Genomic DNA, 16,075 nt, shown 5'->3' with positions numbered 1-16,075 from the left:
GATATCGTCTATACACGTTTGCTCTCTGATCCAGACCGCTCTCTTTCTGTCTCTTAACGTTATGACTAGCAATCTTCGTTCCATCGCTCTTTGAGCGGTTGTTAACTTGTTCTCAAGGTTCTTTGTCAGTCTCCAAGTCTCTGCCCCATATGTCAGCACTGGTAAAATGCACTGATTGTACACCTTCCTTTTCAAGGATAATGGTGAGCTTCAAGTCAGGAGCTGACAATGTCTGCCGTATGCGATCCAACCCATTTTTATTCTTCTGTGAATTTCGTTCTCATGATCAGGGTTCCCTGTGAATTATTGACCTAGGTAAACGTACTCCTTCGCAGACTCTAGAGGCTGACTGACAATCTTGAGCTCTTGTTTCCTTGCCCAGCTATTGATCATTACTTTTGTCTTCTGCATGTTAATCTTCAACCTCAGTCTTAAAGTCTCTGTGTTAAGGTCCTCTATCATTTGCTGTAAGTTGTCCGCAGTGTTGCTGATTAGAACAATGTCATCTGCAAACCAACGGCTGCTGAGATATAATGTTTTAGTAACAGAATTTTTAGTAATAATTTATTATCGCACAATATTATCGGCATTTTATGTAATCTACAAAAAAGAGGACATCGTGCGTGTCGAATGAATAGTGTGAAATTACACAGGAGGCTTTCTTTTGCAATAAAAAAAGAATATTGATGCTATAGCTGGGCGTCAACGAGAACAATAGTTCACGTGAAATAAAAGAAGATAGTCAACCTTACTCTTATTGGTAACAGGGAGCGCAGTCTTATTAGTATCCCAACAACTCGAGCAAGCCTGTTAGCAACGATATTATCATGGTCACTTCGCAGCATGTTCTCTTGGAATATTACACGTAAACTTGATGGCACTATCTCTGTCATAGAAGTTACTACTTTTAGAAGTCCATCGATGCTCCGCTTCTTGTTCTCTTACGCCGTCTTGTTGTTCTTTGTTCTTTGGCAAAAACACCTTTTGTTTTGGAAGTACTAAAAGTTAATGAGCTTAATGAGGTCCACTTTATTTGTTCTAGTGTGGCATTAGCAATACTTAGCAGATTTCCCACGTTTTTAGAAGTTATAAACTACCGTCCTCGGCATAGATAACAAAATGTGCCGTGGTGTTCATAATAGTTATGTCGTTTATACGACCCAAGAAACCACAGCTGTAAATTCTACTGTACTGAATAAACATAAAACGCTGTCCAGATGAACGTATGACGACTGAGCTTGGCAATAAAATGCAGTCACCCATCTTAGGCTTACGCGCACTGTGCCTGTCTGATGCTGGTTTCACCGGGCCTAAGCAATTCATTTCTGTGAACAAAAGCGAAAGGCAAACTCACATCATCTGCGAGATCTTCTGGTAGCACAATGTCTCCTTCAAACAGTCGACCTTCTTGTTCTTTGCTCCAGACCCCTGCGCATAAACACGTGTATAGCAGCGAGTTGCAGGTACAAACATCTAATTGGGGTGTTTGTGCACGATGTTTGAGCCCCAGTGTCTGCTCTTGAGCCTGCCTGTGGCTTTGGCGCTCTGCCGTCGATCTCCAGGTGGCAGGATCGACTTCCGGTAGTGACGGACGTATTTCGATAGGGGCGAAATGCAGAAACGCTCCATGTACTTAAATTCTGGTGCGTGTTAATGCACTCGAGGCGGACTAAATTAATCCGTGGCCCCCAAGTGCAGTATACCTCGTACCCGCGCATTCTTTTGGGAAAGTTGAATGTCACACGCTTAACTTTTTTCCTTGCTTATGCCTCGTCCTCCGCAGTGCAGCTAGTTGAGGTACCGTTGGAATGCAAGCCAGCAGTCCGGGCACTCGAGCGATGGTTTCGACAGGACTCGTTCTGCTAGTGCTCAGTACACGGCATAAAAGTGCATTGCACAGACTCACATTACGTTGCTTAAGTTGGCAGGATCAACATTTCAGCCAGTTGCTACCAATTCATTTGACTTAAGCAGTGCACGCGAGACAATGCACGGTAGGGTGCGTAAGTTAGCGTGCAGGGAAGACTTCAATGGCTCCCCTTCCACGCCTGTGCGCCCGGAAACGAGGCAGACGATTGCCGACTGTTAAGAAAGCTTGTGGCCAGCCATTTTCGTTCCCATCCCCAACTCGCCGACAGTGCGTGGCCAAAGCGCTCAAAAGGTCAGAAGCTTGCCTGCGGCATCGTGCCTGCGCGTCGTATATGTGCACACGTACTCCGGTGCATCGTCGTGGTACAAGTAGCATTTACGTGTCCTCACTCTAATTTCGCCAGGAACATAATTGTGATTAGAAACAATGAGTGTCATGCTGCCCATAGTTACCTGTAGAGCGCAGGACTTCCTTTGATGGTCAAACGATAACCTTGGACGCGCAAGGGCTCGAAGCGTCCATCATCTCGTGCGGGAATGCGAAGGATTAAGGATTTTTCGGGACAAGTATATAACGCTCAGAGCCGGCAACGTTGTTCGAGGACTGGGTCCGGCCAACTTCCAAGACACGTAGCCATGGAGCTCCGCTTGTAAACCACACTCTGACCTTCCTTACCACGTCACGAAATATGCCTCGAGCCATCACGCGAATACATTATTCTCTCTCTGACAAACAAAGCCCTAAAGCGGCACCAAAGGCTAGCTTCGATGATTTACTGCTATTACAAAGTGACATATTCTTCCGTGAGATAGATGGTTAGGTTTATCCAGAAGTTTTCGAGTGACACAATGTTACTGAGCGTGTAGGGGCTCTCTGCATAATTAAAGTTTCTGCCTCCTCCTTTCTGAACAGTGGGCAGGCATTGTGCCCCTTCCGATGGCAGTTATCAGCCAGCTTCTCGCTTTCCCTTTCCTGCCATGTGTATATATGTTTTCAAATTGAATAATAATAATAATAATAATAATAATAATAATAATAATAATGCGGATACATTTTTCGCACCTGAGCTTGAGAAAGCACAGGTAACTAAGTTAAGCTTCCGTGTTCGTCTTCCCTCTTGGTACTGTTTAATGGCTCGTAACCAATTTGTCCCATTCTCACGGCTACAGTATATTATAGCAGATCGGTCAAACTGAAATATGCAAAAATACTGCTGTCAATGCTAAGAAATGTAAAAAAAATTGTGAAAAATACGAAAATATAATTACTCCAATGTTGACTGTTTACTTTAAAAATTGCAGAGTGTTCTCTACGGGCGCTCTGAAGGGGTACTGTGTCTTTACAGTCTCAACAAGAGAGATTAGCACCACAGGAAAACAGAAACATTCCTGCAATTTATTCGTGGAACTGCGGCCCAAATTTTTGTTGCACTTACAAATCAGTTCTACGAGCAGGTGGCGCTGCTGCTATGGTCAGAATAATCGAACAAGCCCGAAATACTAGGCGCTAAAAATTGGCGAGACACTGCGCCTAAATCCTTCACAGAATCATTGTCTCCCTAACTAAAATGCAGTTGTGGACGCAAGTAGAGGCAAATGAAAAATTTTCAAATTATAAAAAGTGGGCATTTTACGATAAGATCTTAAATGTCGGCCCATATGTAAACTGCAGCACAAGACGTGAAAATCACGTCCGGGTTGAGGGCCGGCATACTTCGCCGAGTCCATTCTTCCTAAGATAGCGCATCAAACGCCAAGATAGCGCATCAAAAACAAAATCACCGATAAAAATATCTCAATCGCGTCGCATACATCTTGAAACACTTCAGACTGAACCTGTTTACAAGTTTTAGTAATACGTGTAAATTGTGTTAGTAAATCGAGTTGGAACTTACACGGCTGCACGTTTCCTCACGGTTTTAGTATTTCATCATGAAGCGGGCTCACCTATGTCACTCTTTTTCGCTATGTATTATAATATTTTTATTTTTTACGTGGCTGCATGTGCACTTTCTAAGTACTCTATGCGTTAAATAGGCGACATTTTCGTATCTGACGTTCCTGTGGAGGAGTTATCGCGTGGAGTCAGATTCCGTGAACTTGACAAAACTCAGTCAAGAATTGGAAATTCGTAATTCCTTCTGCAGCTTTCTGCACCTATCCACTTTTCGTGATTCTGAAGGTTTAAGAAAGGTGAACCTAAATTGGCAGTGGACATATTTAATTGGCACCTGACCGAAGGGTGTATTTCTCCTTGTGTAGTTTTCTTTCACTGTAAAAGCTGTTGCTCAAGCAGATCAATAGAACGGTGTTTATGTACCTGAATGTTGCGAGGAAGTCGTTTGCTCGACCCAGGGAGCTGCCCGCACACTCCACAGCGCGGGTGCCAAGAAGACAGCAGCAACGAACAATTCCAAACCCATCATGCCACTCCTCCACTAGAACGTTCACCACAAGCAACATTCGTTGGGGGTGCCCTTTATACAGCACGTCACTATATGACGACAGCTTTTGCACGGCGCTGTGACTTTGGTAATTGCAAGATAAGTAACAATGGTGCCGGGGTGAAATCCTCAAGCGACTGATACGTTTTCACTACTCAGCGACCATCGACCATGGCCGCTGCTAACATCACGCACAATGAGAGATAAGCGTATCCATATTCCAGGCACTCGAAACCGCCGATTTACAGATTACGTGCCGTCTTTCTTATTGCCCGTCGCAAATCATACATGCGAGCCCTGTAGGCGTGAAGCTAGGGTAACCTCGTCGGTGACCCTGCCCTTCATTTCAAAGCGTGTTAGCTGCTACAGATGGAAGAGCTTTTTGTTGGGCTAGTTGGTTTCGATGTTGACGCATGGTTTTTAGCACCACAATTAAAAGGGGAAAAAACCTGTATGGAAGAAAATAAAGATCAAGTGCAAGAAATACGAATGACAAAGTTATGTAGTAAAATTTTAAGTGGTTAATAGTAGCGCCGCACAGCATCTAATTTCTCAGTCATCACTGTTGTTTAAAAAAATGGGTTAGCTTCATTCCAGTCAACACAATTCTTCCGTAGGACACTCGAATCATGTCCCAATGTCCGCACACCATTTCAGAAAGACATAAGACATCCGCCAGACACCTAAGTGTTGACATCCTATACAATGGACGTTCCAAGAACATCGCACATGGACCTGTTTAGGGTATACCCCCACAGATGACCCAAGAATATCGCACGTGGATATTTTTTTGGCATGCACGTGAATGTTTGTCCTCCGAGAGGTGCTGTCTTTAAGCTTGCTCGTAACACAATTTCGCATGTCCCAAATACAATCCGAAGCTATCATGCTTGCAGCTTTTGTGTACGTGCATTTTGTCAATTTTCTGACGCAGTTTACTTTAAAAGCTTCAGTTAGTGCAGTAATTAGGCCACTTGCGCTTGGCGGAAAGCCTAGAATAATTAAGCACCGCAAGCGTGCATGCGTGCATAACTTGTTGTGCACACAATCCGTTCTTGATGCGTGGGGCTCTGAACGTTGCACCTGTCTCGCAGCATGTGTTGCAAACGTTATAGGCGTGATAGGAAATACAGATTACATTTATAGCAAAATGTACGCAGCATGTGCCCATGATGTCCTTCGCAAAAAATGCAAGAGATGTCCGCATGACCACCACTACCTAGATTCTCTTCAGGCCTCTCCACTTGCCGGATGACGTCACCACACCTGGCCCTCGCACGCCTCGTCAAGGACATGCCGGCCGGAACCACTTGAGGGCACAGGCTGAAATTCAGAAGTGGTAGAACGACATCGTTATTAGTAACCCTGACTAACGTATGCGGAACAGCAACGTTCCGGTTCAAAAGCACGTCGATGATGGGGCGAAGCACATATTCACCGTCAGGAGCCTGCGGCTGGACGGTCGAAGTGACGTAAGTAACTGCCTCGGGTGACAGGCGCACATCGTGAAGCGAGCACAAGTGCGGTGGGGCGGCATCGGCGAGTTGAGGCAGTTCTAACTGAAGAACGCCGGTCGCGTAGTCTACGAGAGCAGAATGAGTGTTTAAAAAGTGCAATCCAAGGATAACGTCGTGAGGACAGTTGTCGATCACAGCAAAGAGAACAGAAGTAGGGCGGCCGGCTATAACTAAACGCGCAGTACACATTCCACGAACAACCAGCACGCCGCCGTCGCCCACACGAAGCACTCGGGCAGCTGCTGGGGTGAGGACCTTTTTAAACGTCTGCGTATACGCTAGCACTCATCACAGAAACGTGGGCTCCAGTGTCGAAGAGCGCTTGGACGCCGTCTGTTTTAACATCAATTACACTTCTTGTGGGCTAAGACAGAGGATTTGCTGCAGTAGTCGGCACTGCACCACCACCTCCGAGGGCTGCATTTCCTAATTTTCGAAAGGGTGCGGCCAAAAGTCACGGGGGATGAAAGGCGACGAGGCTGCGGCGAACGGGAATATGGGCGACGTGTTTGCGGTGAACGAGACTGGTGTACGCGCAGCGATGGTGAGCGGCTGTACCACGTGTTCCTAGCAGAGTTGTCGGCACTGTACGACTCGGCGGTGGGCGAAACAATGCAGGCATTTCCATCGAAACAGCTCAGGTTGGTCGGTGCGCAAGGTGTTGAGGACCATCAGCAGCGACAGTACGGGGTGACATGTCCAACGCGGCGACAGGTGAAACATATCGGCTGGTCATCCGCAGTTCTTCACTCAGTCGCGTCGCGATAACGCAGAGAGAAGCGTCGGGGTGGAGCGAAAATAGTGGAACGGCGTTGTCAGGATTGGGGGCTCAATCCCATCGTTCGTGATCCGTTGTCAAGATTGGAGTCCGGCATGAATTCGAAAGTAGCTGGCCCATGCCGTCGTCCAACTTATCCACGCTGAGGACGTTGATGAAGGGAAGAACTGCTTCTCATCGAGAACGAGGAATATGGGTTTATTTACAGTATTTTTATCAGTCTAACATGACTGCTTGAGAAAAGGTGTGTCAGTCCAACATGACTGCTTAAGAAAAAGTGTCCCGAGCATTCGCACCACAGCAGTTTTTAAACACTCGGTCCTCCCGCGATACAAGGTGACGCGAACATTCGTTTACTCATTGTAAACTCGCCGCCGCCCCGCAGGACAGTTTACACACACAAAGGCACCTACGGGCGCATGTCCGGAACCGACGTCAGAGGGGAGCCGTTCCGGGTAGCTCGGAGCCATTCTGGGTAGCTCGCTGTCCTGCGTCCCGGTCGGCGCGTGGGAAGCAACAAAAAACGGCTTTCCCGCGGCAGCTCGCGCACGCGTAGCAGATCAGGTCCGCGCTGGGGAGTTCGGGCACAATAGTGCGCCCGCCGAACTCATTCCGTCACAACGGCGATTGGGCTAGAGGATGGCGGCGGTTTCAGCACAAAGCCCGCTTCATCGAACGCATCCTAGCTGAAGCGACGGAGAGTGGGGGATGCGCGTCTTGTTCCCCAGTCGTAATTGGGTGGCAATCCTGCATTGCAGCTCGCCATTCTTAACAGCGTTCGTTAGCTCTGGGATTGGCGACAGCACAGAATGTAAACCAGTGTTTCCAAATTCCTGGCGAACTATGGCTTGTACGAGAGGAACTGAAAATGTGGCAGCATCAGGGCAATGCGAATAGAAAGCTGCGGGTGCCATCCCATCCAGTTCACGTCTAACGATTCGCACCACGTCCTCTAAAGCCGACGCATACGGCTGTGCGGGTTGATCTCCACACGTCGACGTTGCGGCAGTATTGGGAAGTCAGGCGAATGGTTGCTAGACGCGTCGGCTTTCGGCCTACTCGAATTATTGGCACGCTTTAATGATTGCATCAACTGTAGATCAGCTTTCGCACATGAGCAGATTAAACGCGTCGTATGCAATGCCCTTTAGCACGTGCCCGACCTTCTCAGCTTCTCTCATGTCGTGATCGGTTTTACAACAAAGTGCCAGCACGTCCTGGATGTACGAGACATAGGACTCCGTGGGTGATTGGGCACGGGAGGCCAGTTCCTACTTTGCAGCAATTTTACGGTCGGCTGGTTTGCCAAACAACTCTGTCAATTTCTCTTTGCATTGGTCCCAGCTGGTTAGCTCATCTTCGTGATTTTCGTACCACACCTTTGCCGTGCCTCTTAGGTAGAACAACAGGTTAGCTAGCATAGGCGTAGGGTCCCATCTGTTGATTCCACTCACGCGTTCGTGCATGGCCACACACTCTTCAACGTCGGCGCCATTGGTCCCGCAGAAAGTTGCAGGATCCTTGGGTTGCACAACGACAACCGAAGGTGACAGCGACGTAGCATGCGACTATGACGTAGGAGGCGGCAACGACGTTGATCCCGAGTGCTCACCGTTATTGATGGTGCCGACGGTGATGCGACGTCCACTGCGTAGCTCCGTTTCCAGCCGTGGTACCCCGCACATCCACTACTATGTTACGGGGATGTTGGGAGTATATAAGATTGTATTTACAATATATATACAAAATGAGTCAGATTAGATAAGATGGCTGACCACCAACAACACGCAGCAGCCAGCGTCCCGCGATCTTATTCCTCTCATTCCTTTCATCCTTCCGTAACAATATTATGGCAAATAATTTGATATCCCAAGACAAGGTGCTCTCGTCGGCGGCGCGGAGACTCTGCTCGGTAAGCTCGTTTAGCAGCAGCGACACACGAAGCATTTCTACCCGTTGCGTGGCTCATTCTTCAGAAAGAAAACGTGGAACGCGTAGCTCGCGCCGCCGCAAGCGGAGTAGCGCATGCGCAGTGGGTCCGAAGCCCATGCCAGCGCTTTGTTTAGGTGATGTACGCATCTCTGGTCGCCGTTTGAGACTTTCCCGTATTTACTGTGCGCGAAAAAGGACCGTCGTACTAAAACAAACAGCTCGTGAAACTTTGCTTTGTTGCAGATGGGCCATATTAGTAGGATACACTCTCCTAAGCGGAGCATCGCGCTCGGCGCGCTGACTTTGTGGGCAGCCGCCGATTGATCGAGTCGGTAGACCTAGCTCGCGGTTGTCGAATCCGCAGCGCCGATGGCCCTTGCAGTGAAAACGCAGCGAGTCATAAAGCGTTTATTTTCGTGAGCATTTTAGCGTCTGGACAATTATGTCGCGATTAAATGTACACAGAGTTGGTTCTCTCTGTACTCTGTCTGCCGCAGAGAGCAAGAAGGCGAGCCGCGTTGCACGGCAGTCGCTGCTCGCAGCCAGTGTACGAAACCAAGACGTGCATCCTGCTCTTTGTTGAAGGAGCGCATGTCGCTCGCATCAGTCCCATGCTGGCATCAGCAGCCTCCGAATATACGATATATTTAACGTAATCATCCTTCAGTGCAGATATTCCCACAAGCGATCGGTTTGAATGTTACGCTTCGAGAAGCCGGAGGTCCATGACATGTACGAAAACTGGAACGGAGTGACGGCGTCTTCAATTATTTTCGACGCAGTGAACACACGCGGTGGCCGCGGCAGAGGCCAGGCAGCAGCCGAGAAACGAAACTCGCTTTCTAACCCCATACTCTCGCACGCAGAGCGCTGCAGCTTTTTTGCCTGCTGTGCGCCAGATGGCGCTCACTATCTTGCAAATTGCTGTCTGATGACAGAAGGAATTCGTGGTAAGTTGAGAGAAATAGTTATTGATGAGGAAGGGCATAGCAGCATAGGGAGTGACCATAAACGCATCATTTTAAAAATGGGATATGTAGTTGGGAAAGAGAGCACGGGGAGCAAAATGGCCAGTACAAATTTGAACGCCGAACAAATAGCAAATATAGTCACTAGAGTTGAAGAAGAACTTGGAAAATAGCCAAGAGTGGGAATGTGGTGAGCTTCTAAGTGTAATAACGACAGAAATACGGAAAGAGAAACAACATGTTCGTTGGAAAGGAAAAAAGAAACCGAAAAGCTGGTGGAACAAGGAGATACGAGAAGCGATCGCCGAACGACAGAAAGCATCTCGAGAGCAAAGGCAGGCTAAGAAGGCGCAGTTGCCGCAGGATGAAGTAACCAGTAAATTGGATATATACCGAGAGAAAACGTCTATGGCTCAAATACTGGTGCAAGCAAAATTAAAAGGTGAAAGTGAACGTTGGTAGTCAGAAATACGTGAGAAAAAGAAGGCCGCACCTAGAAAATTTTGGAACCATATAAAATTATTAGGCAGGAAGTCAGCAACAATACAACAACATATCCTAGACGAAGATGAAATCAGACTGGAAGGAGAAGCGGCAATAAACTACATCCGAAAAGTAACAGCCGAATCTTTCCAAGGCAACGACGAGGTTCTATTTGAAGAAAAAAAAAGAGCAGGAAAGAGACCCAAGTAGAAAAGGAGCTGGTGCTGACAAATTTAAACTGGAAGAAATCGGAGGAGAAAATTCCTAAGTGCACAGCCACAGGGCTAGACGAGGTTCCCGTTAGGTTGATAAATGAACTAGGACCAAAAAGTAAGGAAGCTCTGGTGAAAGCAGTGGAAAAAACTTTAAAAGATAGACGAATACCAGACAGTTCGCGACAAAGTATGATGAATTTAATTTATAAAGGTAAGGGGGAGAAAGCTAGAATTCACTCGTATAAACCATTGACCATCACATCGGTAATATACAGGCTCGCAATGCAGGCAATCACATTAAAGGTTCAAGCATGGGCAGAGGATAATGGCATTTTGGGAGAGCTTCAGAATGACTTCAGAATAGGTAGGCGTTTGGATGATAACTTGTTCGTTCTTACTCAGTGTATCGAAATATCAAAAGCAGAAAGCGGACCGTTGTATGTGGCCTTTTTGGACATTACAGGAGCATACGACAACGTAGACCGCGACATATTGTGGTGTATTCTGGAAGGGGAAGGCTTAGGTAACGATTGTCTACAGCTTTTGAGAGAGATTTACTTAGAAAAATACCGTTTGCGTTGAATGGGAAGGGATGAGAAGCGGGGAGAATGTTCATATCAACAAAGGACTGAGGCAGGGGTGCCCTTTATCACAGCTGCTGTTTATGATGTACATGGCGAGGATGGAGAGGGCGCTAGAAGGAAGTAATATCGGGTTTAATCTTTCATACAAACAGGCGGGTACAGTAGTAGAGCAGCAACTCCCAGGTTTATTTTATGCGGACGACATTGTGTTGCTAGCTAATAAGCAAAGTGATTTGCAACGTCTAGCTAATATCTGTGGACAGGAAGGCAACAACTTAGGTTTGAAATTTAGTGTTAGGAAATCAGGTGTTATAGTATTCAATGAAAACAGTGAACAGACAGTGGATATACAGGGCAAAGAAATACCTCGGGTAACAAAATATAAATAATTCGGTATATGGATAAACGAAAGCAATAGATATATGAAAACACAGGAAAGAACAATAACAGTAAAGGGGAAGCGAAATGTAGCCATAATGAAGCACAGAGTGCTATGGGGATACAATAGGTACGAGGTGCTCCGAGGTATGTGGAAATGTGTAATGGTTCCAGGACTTGCTTTTGGAAATGCGGTTGTTTGCTTTAAATCAGGTGTACAATCAGGACTCGATAAGAACCAAGGGTCAGTGGGACGCCTTGCATTGGGCTCTCACGGGAAGACTGCAAATGAAGCTGTGCAGGGTGATATGGGCTGGACTTGTTTTAAGTGAGGGAAGCTCGCAGTAAAATTGAGTATGAAGAACGACTGAGGAATATGGAAGAAAGTAAATGGGCTAGGAGAGTGTTGCGGCATCTGTACAGGGAGAACATTGATTCACAGTGGAGGAAAAGAACTAGGAAGCTTATCAGCAAGTATGCGGCCTGTAGGGTGGGCAACACAGCCACAAGGAACGTCAAGCGGAAAGTCAGAGAGGCTGAATTAATCTCATGGGTGGCGGCAATGGAAAAGAAACCTGCCATGAGTAACTACATAAGGGGAAAAAAGGAAATCAGGAAAGAAACTATTTATGATAACTCAAAGGGAATCTCATTACTTTTTGAAGCGAGATCGGTATGCCTTAGAACACGCACCTCTAAAGCGAAATATAAGAAGGAAGAAGAAGCATGTGCTTGCTGCGGTAAAGGTAGGAAAACTATGGATCATGTTTTATTAGAATGTGAAGACGTCAACCCGGTCGATTTAGGCACCACTGGCCTCCTTGAAGCCATTCGGTTTAGCGAGAGCAGTGGAAAAGTAAAGACGTCCGCAATAGGGATTAGTAAGAGGCGATTGTAGGATTGGTGTAAGAAAAGTAGGGAAACGACAAAAAAAAAACGGAGACGTACAAAAGCAAAGTTCGCAATAGGGGAACAAAAAAGTTGGTTGTGGGAGTTCAGGGTTTTTTTTTCTTTTTCTTGTTTAACCTAGGTAGGACATTAGGCAGTATAATAACAAGAGCTTGTTGGCGCAACCCACCGCCCCGTTCTAAAGGGGACGCTCATAACATCCATCCATCCATACATCCTTCCATCCAGCAAGGCTACAGCTATATCTTTACAAAAGCGACACAAATTGTGAGGGTGCGCGTCCGGAAAGGTTTTGTGCAGGAAGGCCTAGCATGGGTTGGTGCCCGTCTGAAGCCGCCTGTACGTGACTTCTTGTGCCTTATTGAGTGATTTTTGTGGTAGCGGCATGCTTCTCTTGAATAAATTATAGTGCTGAGTAATATTTCTGTTGTGCTTGCATAAATAGCTCAATAAAATTGGACAATAAATGTACTGTAGCTATAATTTGTGCACAGTGCCTTCTGTAGAGCGCTTTAAGACACAAACGTGTGCAGGAATTAAACAGCGAATTATGCAGAGTCTTTCGTTATGTCAATTTTTTAAATTCGTGTTACAGATACCAGCATTCCGCTTCTTCATCTGGGTTACATCTAACAGGTGGACTTTGGAAATGAGTAGTGCACAAGCTGCTAAGTGACAAAATCGTGCCAACTATCTTTTTAATTAATAACTTTATTACACGTGTTGCAATGGTGGAAATGAGTCCGTTAACATGTAGGTTCTACTTAGTTGGAACCAACCAGTTTCAAGATATACGTCAAAGTATACGGTGTTAGGATCGGCCTAAAGGGGTGCTGCTCTGCAAACCTATCTCAGCCCGCTGCAGTTGTTTCGATCGACCCGCGGGGGTGGCGTCCTTCAGAAAACCGGTGACGACGACAGCGCTAACCAACCATGCACTTCCTTCGGAGAACTGGAGATCACGGCAGCGTTAATCCACCATGCGCTTCCTTCGGAGAGTCGGCGACGCAGCAAGGCTGGCCACGTTTGACATGACGCCGGCGCGGCGTCGTCTGCCAACTACCTGTCGGCGGTCGGCAAATGGGCTGGTCATGTGCAACTACCAAGCTCGGCTTGACCCAGATGGCCGAGATCGGGCCGTCTACTATTGAACTGGCCATGGGCGTCGGCCCAGTCTTCTGCCGAGCGTTAGCTTTTTTTTTTTTGCTTGGGTCTTCCTGTGTATTCTGTGTACTACGCAGACAAAGGGCAGTGGTGCACGCAACTTATAACGTTTAACATCAACTCACCAATCAATCAATCAATCAATCAATCAATCAATCAATCAATCAATCAATCAAAAAATTTTATTCCATCAACAAATCTCTTTTGTGGAAGACGAAGGCTCGAAAAAAAGTGGATTTACCCACTTGAGAAGCTTCGAGCCCCCGTTTACATGGCATACAGTGAGAGAATGGAAATACAAAAACGTATGTACACGTTGAACAATGTTAATTCCTTCAGGCATTCATGACAATAAATTCAACGATGCTTTATACAATTATAACACTGCAAAAAATAACAATTCGGAAATCTGGAACAAAATTGTACATATGCAGCTTTCATACAAAAGAAATGGATCAATCTTTCGCAACAAAAAATGCCTTGATTGCACGGTTCCCAGTTGTTTCTAATTTTATTCCGTATTGATGAAGTTCGTTTAACAGCTTTGGAAGCGTGTGACGAAGCATTTTTTTGTTAACATAAGGCGTGTAAAGGGTATTTTCCAGGTATCATCGCTGCGTGAATTATAAGACCTTGTGAGTGGTGTCAACTCTGAAAGTGTACGTAGAAGACCGTCTGAATCATATTTATATTTTCTGGCTAGATTTAGAGAGTATAATTTATGCACAGTTACAAGATTGTATTTTAAAAATAGAGGTCTTGTGTGCGCAGTACTTTCAATGCATGCAATGTGACGAAGTGCTTTCTTTTGCAACATAAGCAACTGGTTCAGGTTCGTTAACGTGGTTGTGCCCCATACTAGACAGCAATAATTCAAATGTGAAAAAAGTAGTGCGTTATAAATATTGTTACGGTTAATGTTAAACCGGTTTTATTTAACGGACGAGATTGATGGTCAAGTCAAGATGGCGTCCCGAGGCTGCACACGCTAACGTCTTCTTCCTCTTCTGCTCGCCCGGCTCATGCCGTAGCAATCCCCGGTTGCCAGACGAAGCCCGCTGGGCAAGTCCAAATCACTCGGAAAGCGTAGGGTGAAACCGCTTAAGACGGGCAACATGTACTAACTGGGTCCGGCTAGACCGACGACCAGCGGACGTCAAGCGTGCCACCACGTACGTCAAGTCACTCAAGCGATCTACAATGACGAATGGGCCCGTGTACTGGGGTAAAAACTTTTCGCATAAGCCACGTTTACGTTCCGGAGTCCACAACCACACAAAGTCTCCTTTAGCGTACGAGACAGACTGGTGTCGGCTGCCATAGCGCTCTTTCGATCGGTGTTGAGATGCCACAGTACGAAGGCGAGCGATACGCCGGGCTTCTTCGGCAAGACAAAGCGTCTTGGCAACAGAGTACTCGCTGTGAAAGTCAAACGGTAGTATAGCGTCAATGCAGCTTAGCGGTGAACGTGCGTAAAGGAGATAAAAAGGACTGTGATCGGTCGTCTCAAGCTTTGCAGTATTATAAGCATAGGTGATGAAGGGGAGCACGTCATCCCAGTCCTTGTGATGGGAAGATACGTACATGGCCAGCATGTTAGTTAAAGTTCTGTTCGTACGTTCTACTAGCCCATTTGTCTGAGGGTGATAAGGCGTTGAATGACGGAACTGCGAACTGCAAAGACGAAGCAGTTCTTCTACGGCGTCCGCAACAAACTGACGACCGCGATCGCTAATGATGACACGGGGGGCACCATGTCGAAGAATAATAATGTCACGTGGTGGTGACGTTAAGAACACAGTAGCAATACTGTGATAGACAAAACTAACTTTTATTGGGCGAACCTGTGCCCACAAAACAGGCTACACTTATAGCACAACGATAGCGGCGAACACGGTCGGCGATCGTCGAAAATCTGATCAGCGGTTCAAGCGCGTCGGCTTTTATACACAATCGTCGAATGTTCCAGACTAATCGTTGGCACCCGCGTGCCTTCCATAAAGTTCTACATCATTCGCGTCAGGCGAATAAATCAGATAACACAACGTTCGGCAACAACAGACTGCGGATAGAAGCATCGATAACTTTCCAGAAACTTCGGATAGATTCAAGCGCGTCCCGCGCTGTGCGATACGATTTCTTAGGCGGTGAAACCTGGTCGCCCGATAAATATAAATACACGTGTCAATACCCCCCTCTTAAAAAGTATCGTCCCGATGCTACAAAGAGAGCGAAACACAAAGGGACACTTATTAAACATAACAAAACAACGAAAAATAATAAAGTCCAAAGGTCAGTTACGCGAAGTGCCAAAGTTCGTCAACGCTGGTGGTACGGCTTGAGCCGCACAACGTGGACAATTTCAGGTCGTGAGCGGCGCCGCTGTGACAGCGAAATGCCGTCTGGCACGACCTCGTAGTCCAGTGCACCAATACGTCGGATGATCTTGTACGGTCCAAAATAGCGACGCAAAAGCTTCTCACTCAGTCCTCGTCGGCGTATAGGGGTCCAAACCCAAACACGGTCACCGGGCTGGTACTCAACAAAGCGTCGTCGGAGGTTGTAGTGTCGGCTGTCGGTCCTCTGCTGGTTCTTTATCCGCAGGCGGGCGAGCTGTCGGGCTTCTTCGGCGCGCTGGAGATAGCTAGCGACGTCGAGATTTTCCTCGTCAGTGACGTGGGGCAGCATGGCGTCGAGCGTCGTCGTCGGATTCCTGCCGTAAACCAGCTTAAACGGCGTGATCTGTGTTGTTTCTTGCACCGCCGTGTTGTAAGCGAATGTTACGTACGGCAGGACCGCATCCCACGTCTTGTGTTCAACGTCCACGTACATCG

The 16,075-nt window shown here is 46.8% G+C and overlaps 1 protein-coding gene across 1 annotated transcript in view; it reads right to left on the bottom strand.

Annotated features, from left to right (window-relative positions):
* The window catches only part of LOC139048633 (astacin-like metalloprotease toxin 5), a 37,048-nt gene extending 32,688 nt beyond the window's left edge, over nt 1-4,360 (bottom strand). Inside the window, exons 1-2 of the mRNA XM_070523084.1 lie at nt 4,190-4,360; nt 1,355-1,428 (exon numbers count right to left, since the gene is read on the bottom strand). Coding sequence (XP_070379185.1) covers nt 1,355-1,428; nt 4,190-4,295 — 180 coding nt within the window. The 5' untranslated portion in view covers nt 4,296-4,360. The remainder of the gene's footprint in view (nt 1-1,354; nt 1,429-4,189) is intronic.
* Between the last annotated feature and the right edge of the window lie 11,715 nt (nt 4,361-16,075).

The sequence above is a fragment of the Dermacentor albipictus genome, chromosome 8, assembly GCF_038994185.2.
Source record: "Dermacentor albipictus isolate Rhodes 1998 colony chromosome 8, USDA_Dalb.pri_finalv2, whole genome shotgun sequence".
Taxonomy (NCBI): Eukaryota; Metazoa; Arthropoda; class Arachnida; order Ixodida; family Ixodidae; genus Dermacentor; species Dermacentor albipictus.
Note: the sequence above shows the minus strand (reverse complement) of the source record. Positions and strands in the feature narration are given on the sequence as shown.